A 22,707-nucleotide genomic window follows, 5' to 3' on the forward strand; every position below is an offset into this window, starting at 1 on the left:
GAGATGAATCTTGAAGAGAAAGGAGTAAGGGCAACGCAAAAAAGAACTTTGCGCTATTAGTTGCATCCCTAGTTGTAACTGGAGGTGAAACTATTGTTGAAGACTTATAAGAGCATTTAGCCCCTTTCACCAAAAACTTTAAGAAGACATTCAACAAGTTGATTAGGAAAAACAAGAACTTTGAAAAGGTTGTTAGAGAAATCAGTTTAGAAAACATGCTTGTTTGCATGATGAAAATTTAAGTTTTTTTCTAAAATCGAACCTTTGTATTATTTATAGCAATAAACTTTACCAAATTATTACCTGTGTTTTTGGCTTAATAGTTCTAGTTGATTCTCAACTTTCAACCAACACAATCTTCTCCACTATTTTCAAACCCTCGGTTTGTTTATAGAGTGAGCACTTATTCACAAATCAAATACACAAGGAAAACTTTTTAATTTTCAAGTGGGAAAATTAATTCTTTCCATCGGTAAGAAATCTAACTCCATTTCTAATAAATCTCACTATTTCTGACAGGATAGCTATGCTCAGAATGTGTGTTTTGAACTTAACTTATAGTCCATATTTATAGGAAAAAATCACAAAAGTTCTAATTTGAACAAGAGGAGACAAAATAATGATAATTTAATATAAAATACATATAGTCCTATTGGGACTACTACATGATGAACGGCGGCATACCCCTTCTAGGAACCATGGTGTTGCCCATTCAATTTTAAATGGGCTTATTGGGCTCATTCATGTATTGAGTATAATTATACGTGTTATCTAGTCTTTAAACCAACTCATATAATTTAGCCAACCCAATAACTAGTTTTTTATTCCTAAAATATTATTTATTTAATTACTAAGTCATCTTTTGATCATTGCGAGAAAATGCATTCACTATTGATAGTGATACATGCAAACTATTTCTCTTTTCGTCGTTTTCATTCATTCAACATACCAGTTCAAATGCAATCCGTAAATGGTTGTGTTGAGCTAGCAGAGGGACCAATTCGAATATATAATTAGGGCTTAAATAATTTGTAATTAAATTATGGCTCTTTGTCTATTAATTACAATCCACTAAAAGTACCATGATTGAACTCTCCATTATTAATATAATGAACATAAAAAGGAAAAGGAAAACCTCAATCCAGTTTCATCGTATATTAATGTAGCTTCATTTGTACAATTATTAACATTGAATTTATAGACTCCAAAATTCAATTGAATCTTTCCTATGAATGTGAGGAGATGATGAAGCAAACTTGCTTCTCTCATATCTCACCTTCTGAAAAATTAAACTATTTCATGCTTCTTTTAACAAGAAAAACATTGTCATCGATGTAAGGTAGAATTTTTACAAAAAGATTTTTAACTAAAACCCATCAATCGTAAAAGTCTTAATATCTTATATTTTTTACTTTTTCATAATATAATGATCATTTAATTATATTTATATTTAATTACAAGTGCTTGAGGATTAAATTGATAGAATTTGTAAATGTAAAAGGTTAAATTTATTGAATTATTTAGAACTAGGATCAAGTTGATAGAAAGTGTAACCATTGAAGACTAAATGTGTTATTATGTCAATTAGAAAAAGACCACGTCATCATTTTTGTTAATCATTTAATGAAGAGTGACCAAAATAGAAACGATCTAAAACATTAGTGACAAAATTTTGAAAATTTTTATAGTTTGGTGACCAAAATAAAAACCCACTAATAGTTAGGTGACTAATAGTATAGTTTACACAATAATATTTGTTACTTTGTAAAAATAATAGGTTTTCGGTAAATTTCCAACCAAGTTGGGATGTAGTTGATAAGTGACACCAACTCAATCAAATACCTAAAAAATAAGAAAATGAAAATAAGGCTCTTGGGCTAGATGCGTACACATTTTAGTTTTTACTAATTTTAATTTCGCAACAATTGCTTTGGTACCTAAAAAACCAAATCCTAATTACATAAAGGATTACAGACCCATATCTTGCTACTCTGTAGTTTACAATTGCATCACTAGAATTTTAACAAGGAGGTTAACTAAATACTTGCCTAACACTTGTAAAGGGTTTGGTAGGAAGAATATTTTCCTTCGATCTACTTTAAAGATTGATTTACAAAGAGCTTTTGATTTTACTAGTTGGATTCTTTTGCTTGTTTTTCTAACAACTATTGGGTTGCCTTTTTTTTTGTTTATTTCATAGGTTAAGGAATGTATTACTATACCCAAGTATTCAAGGCTGAAGTCAAAATTTTTTTTAAGGGGTGGCAGAATTAAATTGTTATCATATTGGGGGCAAAATGTAATCTTACCGTAACTAATTTAAAATTTTATAAGTTATAAAGGGTCTAAATGAAAAAAATTTCATTTTAGGAGGACTGAAATCCCTACCAACCCCCTGGCTTCGCCACTGCAAATATTCTATATCAAAAAATGGTGGTCTTGGATATTTCAAAGGAGCTAGAGGTATTTAACAAGAAATTTCGCTCTCCCATTATCTTTTTGTGAAAGTGATGTATATTTTATCTAAGATATTGGATATAGCTAGATTGTTACAATACTATTTTAAGTGAAAAAAATAATAATCTTACGCATTTGTGATTTGTTATTTAGGGGTACCACTTGTAACAAGGCAATTAACATAAAGATTGTGCACCACCTTTGAACTTAGAAATGCAAAGATTGATTGGTAGGCAACGAAGTTTGTTTCTTATTGTTAGAATTAAGTGACCCGAATCATTATTTAAATAAAATACAGTGGTAAAATAAAATAAAAGTAAAATCCCTATAGAACTACACTTCTTTTATTTTATTTTAAAATAAGGTTTTTTAAAATTTATTAAACTCCATCTATTTGATATTGATTAGAATAAGGTGTTTCAATCTTACTACACTCCTATTAGAATATGGTTTTACAAGCCTATAAATAGACATAATCTACTCCTCTTGTAATTATTCGAATTCGACATAGTAAATTTTCTTCTCCTCTGCCCGTGGTTTTTTCTCGAAAGAGTTTCCACGTAAAAATATGTGTGTTCTTTATTTTTATTCCTCTTTTTTTACGATATATTATCATTACCGATATTCTATTTTTACAAATTGGTATCAGAGCTTCTAGGTTGTTCATTTTAATCACGGTAATGGCGTCTTTGAAGTATGAAATTTCGTTGTTGGATCGCAATACCACCAGATTCGTGTTGTGGTAGATAAAAATACAGGCAGTTCTTGCATAGATGGACTTAGAGAGGAAGCCCTGTTAGGGGTAGATAAGGTGCTTTCGACATTGACGGAGGAAGAGAAGAAGCGTAAGGAACGAAATACGTTAACACAGTTACATCTGCATTTGTCTAACGAAAATTTACAAGATGTGATGATGGAGAAGACCGCCACTGTATTATGGAAAAGGCTAGAACAAATATGTATGTCAAAAACTCTAACCAACAAGCTCCATATGAAGCAGCGTCTTTATGCTCATCGTTTAAAGAAAGGTGCGTTTGTGCACGAACACTTAAAAGTGTTTAAAGAAATTATCTCAAACTTAAAGGCCATAAAGGTTCAGTATGGTAAGGAAGATCTAGGGTTGATTCTATTTTGGTCGTTGCCCCCGTCTTATTCAACCTTTAGAGATAAAATTTTATATAGCCGCGAGTCTCTCACAGTTGATGAGGTTTACGATTCTTCGACCTCGTATGATAAGATGAAACATCTTATGGTTAAAATAGACTCATAAGGAGAGGGTCTCATTGTTGTAGGAGACAAGATCGAAATACTGATGATGATTGTGGAAGGACACAGGAATAGAATCCTCGCGATAAATCTAAGGGTAGATCGAAATCTTCAAACAGAGGTAAAACTTGTAACTTCTGCAAGAAGAAAAGACATATTAAATCTGAGTGCTATAAGCTACAGAATATGATCGAAAGGGGAAACAACCAGAAAATTCTGGTGAAGCTGATGTTGTAGAAGACTACAGCGATGGTGAACTTCTAGTCACTTTTGTCAACAATTCCAAAGTGAGCGAGGAGTGAATCCTTGATTCGGGCTGCACCTTCCACATGAGTCTCAATCAAGATTGGTTTACAACTTATAAAACAATGTCTGAAAGTGTTGTTTTGTTGGGAAATAATGCTTCATGTAAAATCGCAGGTGTTGGAACAATTAAAGTTAATATGTTTGATGGAGTTGTCAGAACACTTAGTGACGTACGACATGTTCCAGATTTGAAGAGAAATATAATTTCGTTGAGTACTCTTAATTTAAAAGGGTACAAATACACAGCTGAAAGTGGGGTTTTCAATATTTTCAAAGGTTCCCTCGTTGTGATGAAAGGGCAGAGAAAGACTGCAAAGTTATATGTTCTGCAGAGTTCTACTGTTACTAGTGATGCAATTGTCGCTTCCTTTTCCTTGTCAGATGATGATATTACTAAACTTTGGCATATGCGCCTAGGGCATATGAGTGAGAATGACATGGTAGAATTGAACAAAAGAGGACTTCTTGATGGGCAAGGAATTTACAAACTGAAGCTCTGTGAGCATTGTATTTTTGGGAAGCAAAAGAGAGTTTGATTCACCAGAGGAATTCATAAAATGAAGGGAACGTTGGAGTATATTCATTCTGATTTGTAGGGGCCATCCAGAGTGCGAAAGGTGGAGCTAATTACATGATAACTTTTATTGATGATTTTTCCAGAAAATTTTGGGTGTTATTCCTGAAGCAGGAAAGTGATGTGTTTTTTGCATTTAAGTATTGGAAAACTATTATTTAAAAACAGATGGAAAAACAAATAAAGTACCTCTGCACAAATAATGGCTTAGAGTTTTGTTCTAATGATTTTAAGAAACTATGCAAGTCAAAAGGGATCGTGAAACACTTGATAGTTCGTCATACTCCATAGCAAAACGGTGTTGCAGAACGAATGAACAGAATGATCATGGAGAAGGTTCGATGTATGTTGTCAAATGCCAACTTACAAAAGTCATTTTGGGCTAAAGCAGCCTCTACTACATGTTTTTTTATCAATCGATCTCCATCCGTTGCCATTGAGAAAAAGACTCCACAAGAGATATGGTCTGGTAATCCTGTTGACTATTCTGATTTAAAGATCTTTGGGTGTCTTGTGTATGCTCATGTTGATAATGTAAAATTAGAACCGAGATCCATTAAATGTATTTTTCTTGGTTATAAAGCTGGTGTAAAAGGGTATAAGTTATGGTGTCCTGAAAATAGAAAAGTTGTGATTAGCAGAGATGTTATTTTTTATGAAACTTCTATGCTACCTAACTTATCTCTTAAAGGCTCTTCCAATAAAGAAAATAAAAAGCAGGTGGAACATCAGATTCATCCAGAATCGACAATAGAGTCAACTCTTTAAGCTAGTAAAAAAAATTTAGAATAGAGTTGTTTCTTCACCACAATACTCTATCGCCAAAAATAGAACGAGAAGAGAAATTAAACCTCCAGAAGTATGCCGAGGCTGATCTAGTTGCTTATACTTTAAATATGACTGAAGATATAGATGCAAACTAAGAGCCATCTAATTATTCTGAGGCGGTTAGCTGTGAAGACTCAGAAAAGTGGATGTTTGCTATGCAAGAGGAGATGGAATCACTTCACAAAAACAAAACATGAGATCTTATGAAACTTCCTAAAGGTAAAAAGGTTGTTCGTTGTAAATGGGTGTTTAAAAAGAAAAAGGAGACTCTAAGAGTTGAAGAACCCATATATAAAGTAAGGCTTGTTGCAAATGGTTACAGTCAAATTCCAGGAGTGGACTTCACAGATGTGTTCTCCCTAGTTGTGAAGCATAGTATGATTTGAGCTTTGCTTGGTATTGTGGCCATGCATGATTTAGAGCTTGAGCAGTTAGATGTAAACACTGCATTTTTACATAGAGAACTTGATGAGGATATTTACATGCAACAACCAGAGGATTTTACAATCTCAGAAAAAGAGGACTATGTTTGCTTGGTGAAAAAAATCTCTTTACGATTTGAAACAGTCACCAATACAGTGGTACAAGATGTTTGATTCCTTTATGACTTCTCATGATTTCAAAGAAGTAGCTTTGATAGTTGTGTTTACTTTAAGAAAAACAGTGATGGTTCTTTTGTGTATCTACTCCTTTATGTTGATGACATGTTGATAGCAGCGAAAGATAAAGGAGAGATAAGAAATGTCAAAGCCCAACTAAGTGAAGAATTTGAGATGAAATATTTGAGACCAGTAAAGAAGATACTTGGTATGAAGATTCTCAGAGATAGAAAAGTAAGTAAATTGTACCTAAGTCAAAAGGGGTACATTAAGAAAGTTTTTTGTAGGTTCAATATGCAGAGTGCTAACCTGTTAGTACTCATTTAGCAGCCCATTTCAAACTTTCATCGACTTTGTCTCCACAATCAGATGATGAGATTGAGTACAGGCCACATGTTCCATACTCTAGTGCAGTGGGATCTCTCATGTATGCTATGGCTTTTTCACGTCCAAATATATCATATACAGTCAGTGCAATTAACAGATACATGGCGAATCCTAGTAAAGAACATTGGAAAGCAGTTCAGTGAATTTTAAGATACTTACGAGGTAATACTGATGTTTTCTTACAGGTTGAAAGAACTAGAGATGGAGTCATTGGATATGTTGATGCTGATTTTGCTGGAAACCTTAATATAAGAAGATATCTTTGGTTGGAAGAACTACAGTCGCTTTGTCTACCACTGAAGTTGAGTACATGACGATTATTGAGGCTTGTAAAGAAGCTATTTGGTTGAAGGGACTCTTTAGTGAACTCAATGAAGACCTTCAAATCAATATAGTATTTGTGACAGTTAGAGTGCCATCTTCCTTACAAAAGATCAAATGTTTCATGAGAAAACAAAACACATTGATGTTAGGTATCATTTTGTTCGTGATATTATTGCTCGTGATGATATTGTTGTGAGCAAAATTTGTACTCATGAAAATCCTGCAGATATGATGACTAAGTCACTTCCTATAACCAAGTTTGAGCATTGCTTAAACTTGATTGGTGCTCATTGTTGAAGTTAAACTCTTAAGGGGTTTTATGGAAGAAGTGGAGAACTTGTTCGTTGAGAGTTCGCAGTGAAGAACTTGTTCATTGAGAATTCGTGTCAAGGTGGAGATTGTTAGAATTAAGTGACCCGAATCCTTATTTAAATAAAATACAATGGTAAAATAAAATAAAAGCAAAATCCCTATAGAACTACATTTTTTTATTTTATTTTAGAATAATGTTTTTTAAACTTTATTAAACTCCATCTATTTGATATTAATTAGAATAAGGTGTTTCAATCTTAATACACTCCTATTAGAATATGGTTTGACAAGCCTATAAAAAGACATAATCTATTCCTCTTGTAATTATTTGAATTCGACAAAGTGAATTTTCTTCTCCTCTGCCCGTAGCTTTTTCCCAAAAGGGTTTCCACGTAAAAATCTGTATGTTCTTTATTTTTATTTCTCTTTTCTTTGCGATATATTGTTATTACCGACATTCTATTTTTACACTTATACTAGAAGAGCACAACTTATACATGCAATTCTTTAATGTTTAAAATTATGAGGCTATGCATTTCATCCTTCCAAATGCAATAATAAAAAAAGATTAATCAATTAAGGGGAAAAAAAGAGAGGAGGTTGTTGTAAGCACAAGAGTGAATTGGGGAGACATTATTTAATATATTTGGGCGGGCTCCTTGTAGATTGCTTGGATAAGGGATTATGCGCTTTGATTCAATTGCCAATATCACAAAATTATAGATAGAGATGGAAAAGAAAAACTTAAATATGCATTTAGCAATTCACACTTTCTCTTCGATTAATATTTATAGTTTCTTCTTTCTTTTTAAATTTGGTATGGGAATTATTTTTCCGTCCATCATTCCGGTACTTTTTGATAACATTGTTACAAATGGCACCTTGTGACATTGACACTTGGTAGTTATTATGTTATAATGATATATCATTCGAAAACTCTTTAAATCTATTTTTAAAAGTAAAAAAAATGTATTTTTTAATTTTAAATAAAAAATCAAAATATTTTGAGTAAATTACTCTCAAAGTCACTCTAAAATAGGATTTGTCCTATTTTGACCATTCTAATTAAGATAATTAGCTAATGTGCCACGTCAACAGTTAGTTAAATTTTTAACTGCTGTGACTAGTTCGTACAATTATCTTGATTAAATTAAGAAAAAAATTAGAGTGATTAAAATAAGACAAATTTTATTTTAGAGTGACCTTGAGTATAGTTTACTCAAATATTTTATAACCTCAAAAAAACAAAAAAGAATTAGAAATATATATAAATAAAAAAAGAATAATGAAAATATTCATTCACTAGGAGTGTCGTGTCTTTTAATTCTATTTTATATGAAGCCATTTCTTTCCATTCACATTTTTTAGCCACCAAATGAGTTTCGCATGGATTAAGAAAAACAGAAGACGTAAATTAAAAGGTATCCACTGATGAAGGTCTTTTTCCTCTACTGATTTCACCTCACCTCTCAGCCCTGATGCCATTCAGTTTCATACTTTGTATTTATAAAGTTTTTATATTTTTAATTTTGGTGTCAACGTCATTTGTCTTGAATTTAACCGCGTACAAGGGTGGATGGAAAAATAATTCAAGCACCACAAATCATGGGCTACACCCTAAAAATAGTCACTTAACTACTACCATTCTGCTTTAGTCACTAAATTATAAAAAAGATTTAATTTAGCCACTAAAGTTTTAAATAATTTTTATTTTGGTCACTCATGTTTTATATCATTTCTATTTTGGTCACTCTCTATTCAATAGTTAACCAAAGTGACGATGTAACGTTTTATTAACTGGTATAATAATGCATTTAGTTCTCAATACTTACACATTCTATCAATTTAATCCTTAAACACATATAATTAAATATAAAGTATATATTATGAAAAAGTACAAAATATAATATTATTTATATGTGTTTATATTTAATTATGAGGCTCAAATATGCATTTAGCCCCCCCCCCCCGAAACTTGACACATTCTCCCAAGTTGGTATTTACGATTTTTTTTGCACTAAGTTGGTACTTGAATTTTTAACCCGTCAAGGGTTTTAGTACTTTTCTTGTCAGGGTGTTAAATATAAGATACATGGCACCAATAGTGCCATAATCTATTTTTTTTATAAAGATATTTAAAAAAATTAAAAGAAAAATATATAAAATATAAAAGAATTATAAATTATAAAAATATATGCTTCTAAAAAATTTATAAAAAAAATCTAAAAATCAAGTTAGAAAAATTGGTTATTAACAAGGGTGATGATTTTTTATTGGTGTCAACAAGTGAAAGCTCCAAGCTTATGTCCGAGTGGATCCTAGATTCGAAGTGTTATTTCCATATGTGTTCCAATAAGGACTGATTCTCCACATACAATTCAGTTGAAGGTAGAGTTGTGCGTATAGGAAATGGTTCACCTAGTAAGGTAATCGGTATCAGTACTGTTCAGATCAGGATGCACGATAAGACAATCAAGACACTACTAGACGTCAAGTATGTACCCGATTTAAAGAAAAATCACATCTCCTTGGGAAATTTAAATTTGAAGGATTGTAGAATTAACATCGAGTTAAGTGACATTAAGGTATCTCGTAGGGTTCTCGTTTTGATGAAAGGTAAAAGGGTTGACAGTCTTTATGTTCTAGGGATCAACAATGACCGGTGAAACAATACGTCCCTCATCCGTTAAGAAGTTAAAGTTGGCTCGTTTAAAGCGGAGGTAACCTGGTCATAGGAGGGAAAATTTATGACTATTTTGTATAAGAGAGGTTCTCTTTTGGGTGCAGGTTTTGAAAAGATAAGGTACTGCATTCGTGGAAATCAGACTTGGGTCAGTTTTGATTTGGCATTGAACAAGTTGAAGACTAGAAGTCTTTTAGCTTCAAAGTTCAAGTACAAATTCGACTCAGTTAATATTCTGCATAGTTCGAGATAGACCCGTGGCAGTTTTGGCAAAGAAAATGTTATAGAAATACGAGTCAGGGTGAAGATTTGTGGAGTTTGTCCCGTATTTCGTTAATATTAGGACACAATTAGAGAGTGATGCCATATCAAGGAGGAGCTCTTTGTCCCAACGAGCTGCTGACGTCACAATGAGAAGAAGACCGTCATCTCAATGACGCGACGCCACCTCATCTCGACGACACAAATTCCACGTTACAACGTGGCAACGTGTCATACAATTTTCTTAGTTTTTTTCTCCTAGTTAAACTGATTATTTGTTTCAGTCAAACTCTAATTAGTATAAATTATTTTAATATTATTTGACCTACGAAATTGAATTTTGTGTTTAAGTTTTGAGAGTTCTTATTTTCGGGTTTGAAGGTTTAGTATTTATCTTCATCTTTATACTTTCAGTTTTTTGCCATTACAGTGAAATTATCTTTGTTTACAATTTTTTATCCTAATTTGAAGAGTTTTTCCAAGTAAATATTTGTATTCGATCTTTTCAATTTTATTCGTTATTTTAGTTGTTCTTTGCTTAATCAGGTTTATTCCCAAGAAAAGAAAAAAAAACTAATGCAATTTTTTTTGAATGACTATAAAAGTTAGGCAGGAAAAACACAGTGGCCTCTCCTTGAAGCCACAGAAACATTTCTCATATCTCAATTCTCATGTATCACATATTCACTTTCTTATACTTCAACATATCCATGCTCCACTTCGCACAACAATCAATTTTTTATACCCAGCAGCTCGGCCACTCGGATTCAAAATCCATCCTTGCTGCTCAAGGTGTAAGTCACCCTCCATTGACTTAAATAGAAGCTCAAGCCTTAAAATTGGGTCTCCAATAATCGTGGTTGAAGCACCCATGATGATCAAGACTGTAGCATTGGTTCCATATCTCAGAGTTGATTTTGACCTCATCAAGCTTGGTGATGTTGGAAAGGGGCATAGTACCAATAAAGGCCCATTTCCGTAAATAAATAGGTTGTTTCTAAAAATAATTACGGGTATGAACCGAAAATCCCAAAACGAGCTGACGTGGACGCGTTTTCAATGGATAACCCAGAAAAACGCTTCCACGTCAGTGTTTTTTTCCTTGTGTCAGGCAAAAGCACGCTGATGTCATTTTTTAAAAAATGTCATTTTTAAAAAATGTTACAAAAATAAACCAAATTTTTGAAAATTTACGAGAATAAGCCTTTACAAAGAACCAAAGTGGTAGCACCATTTTTTTTAGTGCTACCAGTTAATGTGAAAATAAAACTTACAAAATAAATTTTTATATAGATTCATGAATAGGTTTGCAGCTTGTTCCTAGACAATGTGGGATTCATTCCTCTTTTAACTAACAACATAATATTAAATGCTACACTATATTTTATATTTTTTTACAAAATAAATTTTTTTATATTTTGTTAACATTTTCTCATATTATAAAATTATCTTTAAGATCTTTAATCTGGTTGCATTTTAGAATTGTTAGCATATACAAAAAGACCATAAAAAAAGGAACAAACTGCACGTATAAAACTTGTACATGCACTAATCTTCTATTCAATTTTAAATGTTTTAAGTTAATATCCATGCAATTCTAATTTTTAAAATAATTTTCTATTATTTCAATTTAGAAGTTATACTTTTAATTTTTATTTATTTATTTTATTTTAAGTTATGAATGTTTGATTAATAAATAAATAGTGAGTATTTGGTACTCAGATAATATTTTTTTTGTAATTTAAAAAAATTGATATTTTTTACTATTTTACTATGCTCATTAATTTTTTAATCTTAATTTTTAATTTAATTTTCATCACCTAATAAATGATGATAAATTTATTTCAGATGTATTTTGACTAGATAGATAATCTATTTAAAAATAGTATATAATAATGTTAAATAAGTTTTTTTATAGAAATATATAATATAATAATTATTTTTCATATTTTATCTAGATTAAATTATATTAGTAGTCACTTAACTATGATTTATAATGTAACAAATGTTAACTTTTTATAAAAAAAAACTCTATATGTAAAAAAAAATCTAAAATATAATGTAGCATTTAATCTTATGTCGTTAGTTAAAAGAGGGAGGGATCTCGCATTGTCTAGGAACAAGGTGCAAACCTATTCATTAGTTTATATATACACATATTTCACATCCTACATTGCTTAAGAAAATAAGGAAAATAAGACTTTGGATCTATATAAATATCTGTTTTGTAAGTTTTATTTTCACATTAATTAGTGGCACAAAAATTAAAAAGTGGTGCTGTCACTTTGGGTCTTTATAAAGGCTTATTCTCCTAAATTTTAAAAATATTAGTCTATTTTTATAATATTTTAAAAAAATAACCTTTATTGAAAATTTAGTTTGAGTACGAAAAAAGCGCATCTATGTTAACGTACTATTGCCTGACACAAGGAAAAAAATGTTGATGTAGAAGCATTTTTTTACATTATCCTCTGAAAACACGCCCACATCAGCGTATTTTAATGTTTTCAGTCAATACCCATTATTATTTTTTGGAGTGATCCATTTTCGTAAATAATTTCCATTGGAAAGTTTAAGCCCTTAGCTCTAAACATATTTAAAAGCCACTTGTTTTAAAAGTGTTGCAGAATTGTTTCAAAAAAAGCCCAGAATTGTTTCCTTATGATATTGAATCCTGTTTGGATAAGCATTTAATACGAATTTTGGACATGGATATTTCAAGAAATTCGTAGAATTAAAGCAGTATAGTAAAATGCTGATATGTGATGCCTTAGGCCCAACCTGGCCCCGGTTCATAAATACCTCTAATGTAGAGGAAAAATAATTTAAAGTTTCTACCATGCAAGGGGAAATGCCTAATATAAAGCAGCAAACTCAGTCTCTACAATGATATTAATTCTGGTGGGTTGGTTTAGTAGTCAAACCAAAGCCAAAGGGAAAGAGAGGGTCATAATGTGGATCACCGACATTCATTGGAAGCTGGTCAACGGTCTTGAACCATGTCCTTGCTAGCTTGCCGGTGAACCCGTAGTCACCAAACAAGACATCAGAGACACCTTGGCCCTCGGTCCCCGGAAGCCAAGCAGCTACAAGTGCATCAACCGACGAGACAAATGGCTGTACAACAACCGGCCGACCAGAGATGACAACAACAACACATTTCACAGACCCACAAACATTGTAAATAGTCATGGGACCCGGCTCTGATATTGTAAGATTCAGGCTGTCACCATATGTTTCTGCGTACGGGGGTTCTCCCACAACCACAATGGCATAAGAGAATTCGCCAGACTTGACAAACCCTGCATCCGGGTTCTCACTGTATACAACTTGAGTACTTGAATCAACTGTATTTTTGACAGCCTGGAGGATAGTCGTACCTGTTTGAGAAGATTGTGTTCAGTCAATTCATAAGGGATAAGTGCATAAGGGATTCAACAAGGATTAAACAAAGCCCAACTATCTATTTTGATATTAACAAACTCCTTAAGTTAGGAGTAGTTAACAAATAATGGCAAATTCAGAGGCAACACCACAACTTAAATGCTTTTCTGGGTCATTTTATTTGTCAACCTATTTATGTTTTTAATTGTTTCGAGTGTAAAGTCTAAAATCGTACCAGTTGTGAGATCGTTGCCACCAAGACCCTGCCATGTAATGGTCCAGCCTCCACACTGATAGCCCAAGTTATCGGCATGAGTTCCAGCAACTAGTATCTTAGTTGCTTTCTTTGGAAGGGGTAACAATGGCTTGTCGGCAGACTCGCCATTCTTCAGTAGGACAAGACTTTTCCTCACAGCTTCCCTTGCCAACTCCCGATGTTCCTATTCAAAGCATGTTGCCATTTAGTAAAACTATGCTTTTTTTTCACCAATATGCTAACCCAACATTCCGCATTGCAGATATGACTCTTTGATCGCATAAATGAGGATAATCAAAGGGCATACAAGTCCTATTATAACAACAGAATGGATTCAACATACCTGACTCCCAAGTTGGTTGACCAGGCTGTTATCAGCCATTGGATTCTCAAAGAGACCCATCACAAATTTAACCCTCAAGATTCGCTTTACAGCATCATCAATCCGGCTCATTGGAATGATATTGTTTTTAACCTGATAGGTTAGGTCATCAATAAATTCTGTGAAGTTATAAGGAACCATGACCTGCACGACACCAGAGATTTCATTAGAAGACAAGAGAGAAGCTCAACTTGTCAAAGTACCATATGCAAAATAAAGATTGGTACTCTGATAGACTCAAAAAGTTTGAATAGCCTGACATATATAGTACTAAATATGGACTGACCATATCAATCCCGGCACCGACTCCAGCTTCTACAGAATATGAGTAGTTAGCATGTGGAGGAGAGGTAATCCTATCAAGACCCTGCCAATCTGATATAACGAAACCCTGAAATACACCCAAAGAAACAAGTCAAAACCAAATGGTTTATACTGGTTATAGTGAGTGGAGACAAGTTTTTAGTTTATGTTACCCTGAACTTAAGCTTGTTTTTCAAGAAGTCGGTCACAAGATCGTGATTAGCATGCATCTTTTTTCCATTCCAGCTAGAATAGGATGTCATAATTGTTGCAACGCCCTTTGCAATAGAGTTAAAATATGCAGGCATGTGGATGCCGAGTAATCCGTTCCAGCTAATAACAGTATTGTTCTCGTTTATGCCTTTTGTCGTACCTCCATCTCCCACATAATGCTTAGCACAGGCTGCCACCTTGTTCCTAGAAAAAGAAATTAATTGATTATGGGAAACTCAATACTTTCTAATTCAACCAATTAAGTTATTACTTCATGTCTAATCTGAAAATGTACATTAGGAGAACCTATAAATCTTCATAACTAAGAGCAGATGACTCAATCTGATCTATCTAACAGGGTATGATACAGAAGAGTTTGGTGGACCTATTACTTTGCTTCATTATTCAAGTCTTGTTTTATATTTAGATGACTAAGTGACCCACAATGAAAGCCTGCCACATGATTACACCTAACGACGTCCAAAAGATTTAAGAGAAATTTGGGACACTTGTAGTTCGGGAAATTCTCATCACAAGTAAAATTAGGAACGCTAGCCTTTTAAGTGGTTGGTTTATAGTAAAGACTCTTACTTTCCAGCAACAAAGGGAACACCCTTTTTAGAATGGACAGGGAGGCCTCCTTGTAAACCAGTTATAATCTCAGTCATCATTTGAACAATCTTATGATCCTCACTGTAGCTTTCATAGCATCGACCCCACCTTGGATCCCTGCAAACCTGTAGTAAAAGCAAACAAAAGAAATTAGTACACATGGTGCATGCTTCAAAATATGTCAGCATTCAAGCATGTTCTAATGTTTAATTACCGCGATGCATGGAGCAAAAACATATGGGATTCCTGTAGCTCTAACTTCGAGTGCAGTTGCTTCACCAATCCTCTTGACAAGGTTAGGATCCCTGCAGGGAAAAAAATCACCATTGCTCAACATTTCATCCACTAAATTTAGTTCCAATTAGACCAATGCGGGTTGAAAGCGAATCTTGAACTCTTAGCCACTTCATAATAAGACAAAAGATGAAAGTCTATATCTAAGGCAAAATGCAAAACCTTGAATAATTGATAAAGAAATAATTCAATGATCATTTTTGCCTCAAGATATAAGACTTGCCTGGTCACTCCAAGACCAATATTATGAGGAAAAATGGTGGCTTTGTACACATTGTTGTGACCATGAACTGCATCAATCCCGTATATCATCGGAATTCCAAGACGGGTGGATAAAGATGCCTTTTGCATCGTATTCACCATCTCAATCCAAGTTTCAGGAGTAGCTTTTTGAGCTGGCACACTCCCTCCACCACTCAGAACACTCCCTGCACAAACCATGAAACCACCTCCAATTACCACATAACTCATTTTCCTAAAACGACAGCATTAAGCATGGCAACCATTTACATAAATAAACATAATAAAATAAAACGAAAGAGTTAGCATATTCAATGAAATTAATATTTGGCAGCAAGGGCATAAATCCACAGGCAAATGAAACTAAATAAACAAAATCATAGAGGATTGTCCATCAAACATACACTCTTGGAAGAAATTCGGCATATAAACAAAACACGAGGAAAAAACTAAAATGTGGACTTATTAAAGACTGTTAAAAGATGGGTTTGGTTTTATACCAATGAAGTAGTTCTTCATCGCATCTGGGGTAGCAACAGTGCGCTCAATCTGAGTCATTTGGCCAATCTTTTCAGCCAAAGTCATCCTACGCATTAAATCTTTGATTCTAACACCCAATGGCTGTTTTGGGTCTTTGTACTTCACATAGGTTGCTTCCGTAAGAGCAGCTAAGCAGCATAGCAGTAGAAATCCCAACTTGGGTATAGAAAATTTACCCATATTTTTTCGAGTTCCCGGATCAAGCTTTAGCTCTGAAAGTCTGAAGATGTAAAGAAAGTTAGACCGTATGTGAAGATTAAAATCTAGAAAGTGGCAGAAGACCATATAAATCAAATGTGAAGGCTATCTGTTGTAAGCTAAAACTCAAATACTCTGAAGCATTTTGATTGCTGTGAGATAAAAGGATAAGCATTTTCATTGCTATCAGATAGTTAAAAGATAAAATGAGTGGAAAAATAAAATAAAACAACCCCAAAAATCAAAGACTCTAAAAAAGATTGGAACTTTGAACTTACTGGAAAGCACTACTAGCTGAGAAACTATAATACACGGAGAATGAAAATGGGGGAAAGAGAGAGAGATGTAGAGTCGCAGTCCCAATGAAAAATCACAGTCATTTATAGAGAAACATAATAATAAAAAAGGGTCCCAACCAACACTCTTTTTTATATTATTACTTTTTCCAACAAAATTTCTTTCTATTTGTAGTTTGTCTTTTTTTTTTTTTTTAACTGACGAATTCAAACTTTGAAAATGCACTTCATTTTCCTTTCATGTTTTATTTTTATAAATCTCAATCGTACTTAAAATATCATAATTTATATTGATCTGTTTGTCGCCTCAAAACAATATCATTATTTTAAAGATGATAACGTAAATAATGTACTAAAAAATTAAAAGATGAAAATCCAAGGAGCAAAAGAGTGTGTTTTTGGGTGTATTCTCACATTTTCCTTTTATTTTTTATTTTAGTAAAATTTTGAAGTGCTTCACACTTCGCTTTGTTTTCACAATTCCATCACTTCTTAAAGGAGTTGATTTCTTTTTTCAACAAATTCGGTGCGAAATTTTGAATAACATGAACGTGCGTACCTTCCTGGCAGAAGCCAACCTCTTAGAACGCGGCTTAAAGTGGGGGAAATAATTAATTTCTTATTGAAAACTTTTTAAAAAATAATCTATATTTAGTTGCAAGTCTTATCTCTTCAGGACAACACATAATCTGATTTTAAATAAAATTTCAAGTAATTATTTTTCAGTTGATTCCAATCCCATACTTTTTTATTTTTATCCATTATATCTGAAACATGAATCATAATGAAGGAGAGAGAATACTTTTTTATATTTTAAATATTAAATGTAACATGGGCTCAACTTACAAAAATTAATTTTTTTAATTTGTATATGCAAATGAACATAAAAATAAAATCATTTATTAAATTATTGTATTTTCAACTACCATTAACCAAAGATATGAATAAACTGATGTTATTGGAGATGGGAAAGAGGAATAATAGAAAGGATAAAAGGGTAAAAGCGTGGAATATTTATATATTATAGAAAAGAGTGCTTTTCCTTGAATATGACCGTTGTGGGAATCGGGATCAACGGCTCCAATTAAATTCCAACGGGTCAATCGGGTAAGTCTGTAGAATGAAGTTTGGATTTGGATCTTCTTTTTATTATTTAATCTCTCTATCCTATCTTCAACTACACATTACTTTTAACAAATTTTATTTCTTTATAAATATATTCAATTTTAAAATATTAGCTGAAGTGATAAAAGTTAGAATATTTTGAGTTTGGATTTTATCAAATATATTTTTTTTAAATTTCACATTATTTAAATTAATAAAACATTATTATTTTATAAAAGCGAAAGTTCTCGATAATTGTTAAACTGAATTGAGATTTGATTGATGAATGATATTAACTCAATCAGTTTTTTAAATATAATGTAAATATTTAATTTTAAGAGGTTTTAATAAAACATGAGTAAGTTAATTTTATTTTTGGACTTACAATCGGATTCTCACTCCTAGAGTGACTTAATTGGAACATCGTCCAAAAGGCACTAAACTTGGGTTCCAGCACCTTCGCAAATCACGAATTCAATGGAAGATAAAACCCAACCTCTGAAGAGTACAAGGGCAAGTAAAACCCTCTGCCACCATATTCCACATTGCTCAAATGAAATCTTGAAATCAAAGCCAAAATGGGGAATGTGCTCAACCCTAAGTTCTAACATTAATCTTTTCCATTTCTTACGTCGTCATTGTACATTCAAACTCATGACACTATACAAGCACAACAATAGGCCTAGATTTTTGGCTTCAATTCGCTATCTTTCCCTTTCCTTACTCTTACATGCCATTTGTCTCACTAAATTTCACTACAAAGACATTTGTGTAATGCTCCGAAATTTGTAGTGTCAAATTTTGTTATCGTGAAGTTCAGTGAGAATTAATTACTGTAAAATGTATTAATCATTGGGAGTTAAAAATTAATTAAAGGATTTTAGTAGTTATTGAGATTTTAACTGGGGTATGGATTCATTTTAGTACCAAAAATGGATAGGAGAGTTTTAAGTGGTAAATGTATCAAGGGTCTTAAGGTCAATATCCCCAAGTTCTATGGAAACAAAATTCACGTCATTCCTACTTCATTGTGCTGCAGTTTCTAAAGAAAGTGAGTCTTCTCTTTTGTGCTGTCTTGTGAAAAGGAGGAAAAACTTCTTTGACTTTTCTCCAAAAATCATAAACGACATTATTAAAATGACAGGTGAAAATTATTCTTTCCATCTCTCATTCATTGGTGGAACAAGAAAGAGAGAACCTCTCTTCAACCCTTCAAACTATAAATTCATGGTGAACTTTTTTTTATAATTTTTTTAGAATAATCTCGTTACAGATTTATTATATCTGTTTATTTTTAATATAATACGTAAAATTATCTATAGTCTTTCCTTAACTCATAAATACAAAAATAATTTACTCCAGTACACTTGAACTCATATCTTCTTACATTGACAATAACGTCGACTCAATTGACTGTTGATGATCCATTAATTTAGTTTAAATACTGAGTTATTGGAGATTGAAAATTGATGGATAGGTCCTTAGGTTATGATTAATTGGAATGTTTTTGAATGCCAAAATAAATATCCACTAGTGAATATTTGGTTAGTGGGAAATGTTGTGAATTCCACAAACTGTAGATTGATGGGAGATGCGATGAGCTATTTAACTTCAAATTGTGGCAAACCAGAATCGTGTATCTCGAATATTTCGGGTGTAGTTGAGCTTTACATATTTGGAATGTTGGATGGTTAAATACTCATATGTCATGTAATTTCTTTATGTGTTACTTGAGTAAAACTTTTAAATTATTAATTAATATTTATACGTTAAAAAATGTTTTTTAGATTTAAATTTTGTGATTTTAGATTGTCTCGGTGAATTATAAGTGGAGGGCAAAACCATAATAGCAATGCAACTAACGTAATTTAAATTTAAATATACTTGAGACGATGAACACCTTAATTATTAGATTTAAATTATTTTTTAAAACTCTAATATATATGATTATTTATAAAATGGACATCCTCACTTAGCGTTTTGGATTGCCATTTGTTTCAAGTTTTTCGCATTATTTACTTCCATAAAGGCTTTTATTTCTTCAATTTTAATTTGTTAAGGTATGTACTTAAGACTGTTTACAATTTTGGATTTTTTTTATTTGATTGGTTTCGTAGACATTTTGGCTTCATTGACTTAAATTCAATTAGAGCTATTGATTTGTTGTTTTGATTCTTAAATAATGATCCTTCATAAATAAAAATTTAAGTATTTATGTACACAAAAATTTCGAGCCAAAAGTTAATTTGAAAATTCGAAGTAAAATTTATTGAGAACTTTAAAAGAAAAGTTACAATCTCTAGATGTAACACCCCTAAAATCGATATATTATAAATGTAGTATTAAAAAATAGTGTATAATTGATTTACCGATAAAATGGGAAGAAGATATAAAGATGATAAAAGAAAGGGGTAAGTGATACCAAAAAAAATTGAATTAAGAAGAATGTCGATCTAAGGAAGGGATTAGATTGTAATAATGTCAAAAATTTTGAGACATGAGTACAATTATTCAGAATTCAAGGGGTTAAAGTGTAAACATGAGAAAATTTAAAGGATCAAAAGTAAATAATCCAATTTCTTAAGATATAAAATTGGGATGTAGGAACCAAATTGGATAAGTGAAAGAAATATGAGGGACTAAATCACAAATTTATCAAAAGTGAGTAGTGACTCAAGAATGGAATTTTGAAGAAATGTGAAGGGTAAAATGGTCATTACACAAATTAGATAATTATATGCTATAATTATTAAGGACTAAAGGTGTTCAATTGTGCTTGGTTGATCATTTTAATATTTTGTAAAATATTTTAATATTTTAATTAAATAACTAAATGAAATATTTTTGGAGAAAAGTGTAGAACATTATCACGTTGGTTATAAATAGAAGTAGAAGGGTTTTCATTTCTTTACAATTTGGTCATTTACTATGAAATTCCACTTTTTCTCTCAAATTCTTTGAAAATTTTCATAATTACCCAAAAGAAGAAGTGAAATAGAGACACTAGAGAGTTAAAATATCATCTTGGAAGAAAGAAATTGGAAGTGAAAGTGGAGAAAGTGGTAGAAAAAGTGAGGAAATTAAAGAGACAAGGTAAGTACTTCAAGAAATTTACTTTATTTAATTTTAATCAAGTATAGAGTATGCTAAATTAGTTGAATTAATTGTGAATGTGCTAATATTATGTATGAAAATTAAAACGGTATATTGAAGTAGTAGAAAGAGAGAATAATTTGTGCAGTAAACAAAATAGGTTATGTGAATTTGAATGTTTAAAAGAGAATACAAATGAAATGTGATGATATAAAAAGTGAATTCAAGTTACATTAATTTTTTTATAATAAGGACTAAATTGTAAAGTGTACAAAAGTTTATGTGTGAAATAAAGTATTGTGTAAGGATGTTTAAATGGAATGTTAAGTGTTAGAGAATTAGTTACAAAGTGATGTTAATGTGAAATTATAGTAAATAATTAATTTTCAAGATATTAGGAATTAAATTGTAAACTTGTGAAATTTATAATTGAAATAAGAGAAGTTATAATAAAACCATATGTTGATGATAAGTGAGTTTTAAGGATTAAATTGGACAATAATTAAAAGTATAATGATTAATTATGTCTAAATGAAAGTTAATACAAAGAACCATGAAAGAGTAAAATTAGCATTAAAATAGTTTATGGACAACAACAATGGTTCAACTTTGAAAAATCACCAAAAATTGTAGAAATCGAATTAGAGGTTGAATCAAATATGAAATTAAAGCTTATTGAGCCTAGTTTTCCATAGAAGAAACGGTGTAAGCAATGATATTGTAAATTATGAGATATAATAAATTTTGTGAGACAATTTCAGAATGATTTGGGGTTCCCTTGTTCCATCTTTAAAAATCATTGTAAAAAAATGTTTAGAGATGAAATTTATATGCCTAAAATATTAATGAGTCTATTTTCAAGGAAAACAAACGGAAACATGATACAAGAATTTTACTGAAAGATATTTAATTTTTAGTGAAGAAGGTCAAAACTGCCTAGCAGCAAAATAGGGAAGATTTGAAGAAAAAACTGTATTAATTGGTTTAAGTAGAAATTTTGAAATTTTTATGGTATAAAGCTCGTTGAGTATAGTTTCAAACAAAACAAACGGATCTTAATTTCGAATTATATAGACAAGATATAAATAAATTAGTGACTCACTCAAATGGATAACCTCGATTACATATAAGCATGATATGTTAAGAGCCAAAGATTCATATACATATACATGTAAATATAAATATTAAGGAAGTGAAATAGAGAGGAGGAGGGAAAAATAGTAGAAGAGTGATATTGCTAAGAAGTTGTTGCAAATAATGGATTTGCTAAGAAGTGAATAATGATTATAAAATGAATTAAAGTAGTCCTAATTGATAAATTGATTGGTATATGTTGGCAATAGTTATGGTATGTAGAAAGAGTAAATTGTATCTGTAAGTGTAAGCCCTCTAATGAACTTATTTGTAAAACTTCGATAATTGTGTAAATTTTAATAGCTTTACTATCTCTAATTAAATATCATGTTTTATTATGTGGACTTGATATTATAATTGGGTAAATGTGAATGATATATGAAATGAGTTGAATTGATTGGATTTTGAGCTTTGAAAAAAAACTTAGAAGTTAAAAACTTGAAATATGGTAAAACATGAGAAATATGATTCTCATCGCAACGACGGAGGAACCACGTCGTGACAACATAAGTCAATTTGTGGTGTCGTGACAAGGAACCCCTGACGTCGCAATGTCACCCGAAATTTTGAGAACCTTTCACTTTAGTCTCTGTTCCTCTTTATACTATTTTAAAGGTTGCAATAAACCCATATACAACTTGGAAATGACACTAAGGTATAC

General features: G+C 31.7%; 1 protein-coding gene across 1 annotated transcript; it reads right to left on the minus strand.

The window, feature by feature from the left end:
* Positions 1-12,828: 12,828 nt before the first annotated feature.
* On the minus strand, positions 12,829-16,772 carry LOC107901787 (beta-glucosidase BoGH3B-like). The gene is made up of 10 exons (NM_001326911.2): positions 16,698-16,772; positions 16,182-16,441; positions 15,665-15,869; positions 15,362-15,452; positions 15,127-15,272; positions 14,496-14,739; positions 14,306-14,410; positions 13,981-14,163; positions 13,617-13,821; positions 12,829-13,377 (listed from the first exon to the last, which is right to left on the minus strand). Exons 2-10 carry the CDS (start codon positions 16,399-16,401, stop codon positions 12,890-12,892), a joined length of 1,887 nt encoding a protein of 628 aa, NP_001313840.1. The 5' UTR covers positions 16,402-16,441; positions 16,698-16,772; the 3' UTR covers positions 12,829-12,889.
* Between the last annotated feature and the right edge of the window lie 5,935 nt (positions 16,773-22,707).

This window comes from Gossypium hirsutum, chromosome D09 (genome assembly GCF_007990345.1).
Source record: "Gossypium hirsutum isolate 1008001.06 chromosome D09, Gossypium_hirsutum_v2.1, whole genome shotgun sequence".
In the NCBI taxonomy this organism is placed as follows: domain Eukaryota; kingdom Viridiplantae; phylum Streptophyta; class Magnoliopsida; order Malvales; family Malvaceae; genus Gossypium; species Gossypium hirsutum.

Excerpts from the sequence above, each read along its gene's own strand:
- LOC107901787 (NM_001326911.2), bottom strand. The coding sequence starts at position 16,401 with ATGGGTAAATTTTCTATACCCAAGTTGGGATTTCTACTGCTATGCTGC. Across the intron at positions 14,740-15,126 it reads GTTCCCTTTGTTGCTGGAAA|GAACAAGGTGGCAGCCTGTG; the intron begins GTAAGAGTCTTT and ends TTCTTTTTCTAG. Across the intron at positions 13,378-13,616 it reads TGGCAACGATCTCACAACTG|GTACGACTATCCTCCAGGCT; the intron begins GTACGATTTTAG and ends CTTCTCAAACAG.